The sequence below is a fragment of the Salvelinus sp. IW2-2015 genome, linkage group LG20, assembly GCF_002910315.2.
Source record: "Salvelinus sp. IW2-2015 linkage group LG20, ASM291031v2, whole genome shotgun sequence".
In the NCBI taxonomy this organism is placed as follows: domain Eukaryota; kingdom Metazoa; phylum Chordata; class Actinopteri; order Salmoniformes; family Salmonidae; genus Salvelinus; species Salvelinus sp. IW2-2015.
The window spans coordinates 68,115,942-68,124,061 of NC_036860.1; the positions used below are offsets into that span (position 1 = coordinate 68,115,942).

General features: G+C 43.0%; 1 protein-coding gene across 1 annotated transcript in view; it reads right to left on the reverse strand.

Annotated features, from left to right (window-relative positions):
- Positions 1-7,826, reverse strand: part of scarb2c (scavenger receptor class B, member 2c) — a 48,667-nt gene extending 40,841 nt beyond the window's left edge. The window contains exons 1-2 of the mRNA XM_070449588.1: positions 7,607-7,826; positions 5,386-5,543 (exon numbers count right to left, since the gene is read on the reverse strand). Of these exons, the coding sequence (XP_070305689.1) occupies positions 5,386-5,543; positions 7,607-7,729 (281 nt within the window). The 5' untranslated portion in view covers positions 7,730-7,826. The remainder of the gene's footprint in view (positions 1-5,385; positions 5,544-7,606) is intronic.
- Between the last annotated feature and the right edge of the window lie 294 nt (positions 7,827-8,120).

Sequence of the window (8,120 nt, forward strand, 5' to 3'; positions counted from 1 at the left end):
CTGTATTTCTAACATCTGTAGAATAATAGTGAAGACATCAAACTATGAAATAACACATATGGAATCATGTAGTAACCAAAAAGTGTTATAACAAATCAAAATATATTGAGAATTCTTTCAAAATGCCACCCTTTGCTTGATGACAGCTTTGCACATTTTGGCATTTCTCAACCAGCTACCTGAAACTTTATCAACAGTCTTAAAGGATTCCACATATGTGCCACTTGTTGGCTGCTTTTTCTTCACTCTGCGGCCAACTCATCCCCAACCATCTCAATTAGGTTGAGGTGGACTGTGGAGGCCAGGTCATCTGATCAGCCCTCCATCACTCTCCTTCTTGTCAAATAGCCCTACACAGCTGGAGGTTGTTTGGGTCATTGTCCCGTTGAAAACAAAGATAGTCCACTAAGCCAAACCAGATTGGATTGACGTATCGCTGCAGATTGCTGTGGTAGTTCATGTTGGATAGTGTGCCATGAATTGTAAAATATATCACAGACGAGCGTCACCAAGCAAACCACCCACCACACATTAACACCACCAACTCTCCATGCTTTACACTGTGGAAATACACAATGCGGAGATCCTCCGTTCACCCACACCGCGTGGCTCACAAATACATGGTGGTTTGGGGACCAAAAATCTCCAAAGTACCCTCCCCTGACAATCCCACCCACAGTGATTGATTGACAGGTCTGAAACCCTACCAACTCCATGACTCAAACATCCTGCCCCCTCCCCTGACAATCCCACCCACAGTGATTAATTGACAGGTCAAACTGTTAAAGAGATAGTAAAAAAAAAAAAGAAGAATGACACATTGGCTTCCTAACCCTAAGTGTCCACAGCAGCAGGGCCAATAAAATACATAATTTGAAAACATTTAATATCTTGCAGTAAAACAGGAAATGACTAATCTCAAGAGAATACACCCCTGCTGTTTTCAACCAGGATCTCAGCGATCACTGCCTGCGTCCGTTATGGGTCCACGGTCAAACAACCACCCCTCATCACTGKCAAACGCTCCCTAAAATACTTCTGCGAGCAGGCCTTTCTAATCGACCTGGCCCGGGTATCCTGGAAGGATATTGACCTCATCCCGTCAATAGAGGATGCCTGGTTATTCTTAAAAAAAAAAAAGATATAGCCCAAGGTTCACTCCAGACTTTACTGCCCTTGTCCAGCACAAAAACATCCTGTGGCGTACTGCACTAGTTTCGAATAGTCCCCGCGATATGCAACTTTTCAGGGAAGTCAGGAACCAATATACACAGTCAGGAAAGCAAAGGCTAGCTTTTTCAAACAGAAATTTGCTTCCTGTAGCACTAATTCCAAAAAGTTGAGACACTAAAGTCCATGGAGAATAAGAGCACCTCCTCCCAGCTGCCCACTGCACTGAGGCTAGGAAACACTGTCACCACCGATAAATCCACGATAATCACAATAAGCATTTCTCTACGGCTGGCCATGCTTTCCACCTGGCTACCCCATCCCCGGCCAACAGCTCTGCACCTCCCGCAGAAACTGGCCCAAGCCCCCCCCAGCTTCTCCTTCACCCAAATCCAGACAGCTAATGTTCTGATAGAGCTGCAAAAACTGGATCCCTACAAATCAGCTGGGCTAGACAATCTGGACCATCTCTTCCTAAAATTATCCGCCGCCATTTTCGCAACCCATATTACTAGCCTGTTCAACCTCTCTTTCGTATCGTCTGATATTCCTAAAGATTGGAAAGCGGCCGCGGTCATCCCTCAGACATTCTAGACCCAAACTGTTACAGACCATTATCCATCCTGCCCTGCCTTTCTGAAATCTTTGAAAGCCAAGTGAACAAACAGATCACCGACCATTTCGAATCCCACCGTACCTTCTCCGCTATGCAATCCGGTTTCCGAGCTGGTCACGGGTGCACCTCAGCCACGCTCAAGGTCCTAAACGATATCATAACCGCCATCGATAAAAGACAGTACTGTGGAGCCGTCTTCATCGACTTGGCCAAGGCTTTCGACTCTGTCAATCACCGTATTCTTATTGGCAGACTCAACAGCCTTGGCTTCTCTAATGACTGCCTCGCCTGGTTTACCAACTACTTCTCAGATAGAGTTCAGTGTGTCAAATCGGAGGGCCTGTTGTCCGGACCTCAGGCCAACTCTTTTCTCTGTATATCAATGATGTCGCTCTTGCTGCGGGTGATTCTTTGATCCACCTCTACAAAGACGACGCCATTCTGTATACTTCTGGCCCTTCTTTGGACACTGTGCTAACAAACCTCCAAACAAGCTTCAATGCCACACAACACTCCTTCCAGTAAAAACTAGTAAATTTGCTAGTAAAAACCAAATGCATGCTCTTCAACCGATCGCTGCCCGCACCCGCCCGACTAGCATCACTACTCTGGACGGTTCTGACTTAGGTATTTATAGTTGTCCACATATTCTAGGTGTCTGGCTAGACTATAAACTCCCCTTCCAGACTCATATTAAGCATCTCCAATCCAAAAATGTAATCTAGAATTGGCTTCCTATTTCGCAACAAAGCATCCTTCACTCATGCTGCCAAACATACCCTCGTAAAACTGACTATCCTACCTATCCTTGACTTCGGCGATGTCATTTATAAAATAGCCTCCAACACTCTACTCAGCAAATTGGATGTAGTCTATCACAGTACCATCCGTTTTGTCACGAAAGCCCCATATACTACCCACCACTGCGACCTGTATGCTCTCGTTGGCTGGTCCTCGCTACATATTCCTCGCCAAACCCACTGGCTCCAGGTCATCTATAAGTCTTTGCTAGGAAAAGCTCCGCCTTATCCTAGCTCACTGGTCACCATAGCGACACCAACCCGTAGTACACGCTAAAGCAGGTATATTTCACTGGCCATCCACAAAGCAAACACCTCCTTTAGCCGCCTTTCCTTCCAGTTCTCTGCTGCCAATGACTGGAATGAATTGCCAAAAAATAAAAAGTAAATATTTTTTTAATTCACTGAAGTTGGAGACATATCTCCCTCACTGTCTTTAAGCAACAGCTGTCAGAGCAGCTTACGGATCGCTGCAGCTGTACACAGCCCATCTGTAAATAGTCCATCCAACCAACTACCTACCTCATCCCCATATCTGTTTTTGTTTTTCTGCTCTTTTGCAAACCAGTATTTCTACTTGCACAACCTCATCTGCACATATATCACTCCAGTGTTAATTGCTAAATTGTAATTACTTTGCCACTATGGCCTATTTATTGCCTTACCTCCTTACTTCATTTGCACACACTGTATACATATTTTTCTATTGTGTTATTGACTGTATGTTTGTTTATCCCATGTGTAACTCTGTTGTTGTTTTTGTCGCACTGCTTTGCTTTATCTTGGCCAGGTCACAGTTGTAAATGAGAACTTGTTCTCAACTGGCCTACCTGGTTAAATAAAAATAATATTTTTTTWAAAAAGAAGTCTGGTTTAATGTTTAAAAAAGTTCTTTCTTAGAAAATAGTCCAGACCGTGTAGGCCTAGATAACATMCAAAACAACACACTGAATTCATACATTTTCAGTCAATGTATTTGTAAAGTCATATCTTCCTACTCAATACCACAACTCATTTTACCAATCTGGGAGGTAAAGTATTGAATCATTTAGCTGTGTATTGCAGATGAAATCAAGACAGTCGACTTTACCAGAGGCCACCAAAACAGAGCTCTTTCTGATTAGTACCATGACCCCAAAGGACTCCCCTAGCCTGGAACAGGCTGGCTGGTGGCATGACCCCAAATGACTCCCCTAGCCTGGAACTGGCTGGCTGGTAGCCAGACGCCCCAGACTCCCCTAGCCTGGAACTGGCTGGCTGGTAGCCAGACGCCCCAGACTCCCCTAGCCTGGAACTGGCTGGCTGGTAGCCAGACGCCCCAGACTCCCCTAGCCTGGAACTGGCTGGCTGGTGGCCACTTATGGAAAAGTAAGAGGGGTAATAGTCCATTTTTGATAGTCTAACGTTACTTGATGAAGCATGTTAGTTTTAGCTAGCTCTGTGCTTTTATATTGACGCTGAAATGTACGGAGGAGAAAATAAACCCTTTGTCTGCACATGCCTGTGAATTGTTGCATTATTCAAAAGTGTAATATGGTTAGGATGAATATTTGCTGCATAGTTGAATAGTTTGTTAAAAGCATGTTTAAGGGCTCTCCATAGTGATTTCACAGTCTACGCAAATGGAACTCCCTTTGTATCATGTTCCAAACAAATTAAGCCGCACAAAAGTATGTAGAACTACGTAAAGAGCTACGCAAACGAAGCGCCGTCCGAGCCGTTGCAGATCCGTTTGCGTGGACATTGCAGAGCGCTTTACTGGCTACACTGGAATCGTTACGGTAAATTTGAGCTAAACCCASGAACCCTCTCTCAGCACATGACATTCCGTTGCTAATGTAAATTGAAACGTTGATGTATATACTGTACTATGTAAATCTCGTCGTGGTGCCTCTGCCACAACTCTCTTCAAATCAGAACACTCTCTCTAAGTTTCATACACAAAAGAGGCAGTTTGATTTATTGTAGCTAACCTTACCACAGCCAGGGCCTTAACTTTTCTGATTAGGGAAGTGTGTTTGTGTTGTACCCTACCATAGCTGGGATGTTGATTGTTCTGATCAAGTCACTCTCTGGACCTTTGGACATGTCAGACTGAAACACATAGGTCTTAGTGTTGACAGCTGATACTTTGGTTCCATTCTCCAGGAAATTCACTTGCTCCATTGGACGAAACTCCCTGAGCAAGGAAACATTACAAAACACAGTGAGTGATGGCAAGAGCAATGAAGAATGTGCTGAAGACAAAAATATGTCTGATGAGGGCAAGCCAGATAAGATGTTATGATAAAAGTGTAAGGAAACATTAGCCTGGTCCTAAATCTGTTTGTGTTATCATGCCAGTTGTTRCCAAAAGATCTAATCTAACTGGTCAAAAAGACAAATAATAGGGTAATAGATCAGAATTGGGCTGCCTGTGTAAACGCAGCCATAGAGACCAAGGCCTAGTGCTGACTCGATCGCCTCAGTGATAACCGTCTTATCGGGGCTAGGGTTCATGCTGCCAAGAGAGAGGCCAACAAGCCTCCTATCCTAAGCTGGGTTCATTCATAGAGGAACACATTTAGCACAAAATCTCCTGATCCTGTTAAGTTAGGACATGACATGATGTCACCAGTTACAGCGACATCAGCTGAGTTCCTTCCTACTTATTGACAAAGACTATCACATGACAACTGTCAGAACAGATKTATTTATTTTGAAATGGCTTAGGATGTGGTCATCTTTTCCTCCGACTGCATCTCATCTAATAGCCTGTGACAGTTTTACTCGTTGTCAATTAATTGCTCCACAGCTCACCTGTATGTGTAAGGTCCGACCTCTAGAACGGCAGGCCGCTCTCCCTTCAGTACCTCTGCCGGGTTGGTCACATTAAAGAAGTAGAACTGCATGTAGACTGGAGGTGGTGGGTTCTCCCACACATCAAACGCATGTGTGCCATTCCTAAGCACAATCTCCTAAGGGTTCAACGTGCACTGGTTAGTAAACACATAGCTAGATCAAGAACTTGTGACCACAAAAGCCAATATGAAAGCTTGAATCCCATGACAGATGATTGAACCAGGTAGCTAACGTGAACAGTAGTAGTAGCCAACTTAAAACATTTGTTTGTCCGCCTAACTACAACATAGCATACAGTACCAGTCAAAAGCTTGGACTCATTCAAGGGTTTTTCTTTATTTTTTACTATTTTCTACATTGCAGTATAATATTGAAGATTATGAAATAACACATATGGAATAATGTAGTAACCAAACATTTTTTATTTTTTTAAAGAGTTMAWTCAAAAATATATTTTAAATGTCASATTCTTCAAAGTTGCCACCCTTTRGCTTGATGACAGCTTTGCACATTGTTTGGTATTTTCTCAACCAGCATCACCTGAAACACTTTTACAACAGTCTTAAAGGAGTTGCCACATATGCTGACCACTTGTTGGCTGCTTTTCCTTCACTCTGCGGTCCAACTCATCCCAAACCATCTCACTTCGGCTAAGGTTGGGTGACTGTGGAGGCCAGGTCATCTGATACAGCACTCCATCACTCTCCTTCTTGGTCAAATMGCCCATACACAGCCTGGAGGTGTGTTGGGTCATTGTCCGGTTGAAAAACAAATGATAGTCCCACTAAGCGCAAACCAGATAGGATGGCGTATCACTGCAGAATGCTGTGTGAATTGAATTCTAAACAAATCAGACARTGTCACCATCACACCTCCTCCTCCATGCTTCACGGCAGGAACCACATCATCCATTCACCTACTCTGTGTCTCACAAAGACACGGCAGTTGGAACCAGAAATCTCCAATTTGGACTCCAGAGCAAAGRACAAATTTCCACCAATCTAATGTCTGTTGCTCGTGTTTCTTGGCCCWAGCAAGTCTCTCCTTATTGGTGTCCTTTTAGWAGTGGTTTCTTTGCAGCAATTCAACCATGAAGGCCTGATTCACACAGTCTCCCCTGAACAGTTGATGTTGAGATGTGTCTGTTACTTGAACTCTGYGAAGCATTTATTTGGGCTGTAATTTCTGAGTCTGGTAACTCTAATGAACTTATCCTCTGCAGCAGAGGTAACTCTGGGTCTTCCATTTCTGTAGCGATCCTCATGAGMCAGTTTCATCATAGCGCYTGATGGKTTTTGCGACTGCAMTTGAAGAAACTTTCAAAGTTCTTGAAATTTTCCGKATTGCCTGACCTTCATGTCTTAAAGTAATGATGGACTGTCGTTTCTCTCTGCTTATTTGAGCTGTTCTTGACATAATATCGACTTGGTATTTTACCAAATAGCCCTATCTTCTGTATACCACCCCTACCTTGTCACAACACAACTGATTGGCTCAAACGCATTAAGGAGTAAAGAAATTACACAAATTAACATGGCACACCTGTTAATTGAAATGCATTCCAAGTGACTGACTCATGAAGCTGGTTGAGACAATGCCATGGGTGTGCAAAGCTGTCATCAAGACAAAGGGTGGCTACTGTGAAGAATCTCAGATATAAAATATATTTATAATATATAATATATAACCAACACTTTGTTGGTTACTACATGATTCCATATGTGTTATTTCATAGTTTTGATGTCTTCACTATTATTCTACAATGTAGAAAATAATACAAATAAAGGAAAAACCCTGGAATGAAAAGGTGTGTCCAAACTTTTGACTGGTACTGTATATTGAAACAACATTCATATTTTGATCGGCTATGTATGTCAATGCATTCAATTCAGACAAAAATAGCTTGTCAAGTTCACAGTGATTAAAAAAACAAAAAAACAATCGGGCTAAGCTTACTGTAAACAAAGTACTTTAACGTTAGTAGGCTACAACGGGTTAGCTAGCAAGCAAGCTTAAACTGCCAAACTACGTTACAGTTAGCTGCATTCTAACGCGATCTCTAGTTAGATTAGATTACTGGACGTTAAAATAAAAATACAATTCGTCTCTGTTTAGCTAGTTGGTTGGACAACCAAGTTGGCCTGCTAACTAGCTTGCCGCTGGCTAGCATTAACGTTACCTTTTTTATCTTCGCGTTGAGGATATTTTGAAACACCTGCGAAAGCACCAGCACTATGCCTGCTATCAAAGTTAGAATAGAAATCACTCCCGTACTGTAAATACAACACGATTTCACTGACATGATTGATCAACTTCAAGTGTTACGATATGTCCAACGCTAGCCAGATATCTTTCCCTTGCTAACCACTTCTTCTTCTTTAACTGTGTAATGGCGGATTGCAACCAACTGAAAGGTGGATACACCACCACCTACTGTACTGGAGTGTGAGGMCCCCCATTTCATCTATTTCTCTTATCTAGTCCAGTGTTTCCGCCTACCGTTCTGGAGTGTGAATTCATTACACCAGTAGTTCCCAACCAGGGGTACGCAGACCACTGGGGGTGCCGGGCATATCAACAGGGGTACTTGAGAAGACATGAGTCCATAAGCCTACTGGTAAAATGCACATGTACTCCAGGCAGAGAAAACTTCAGTTGGTGGTAAAGTAACCGAAAAATGTTTGGAACCACTG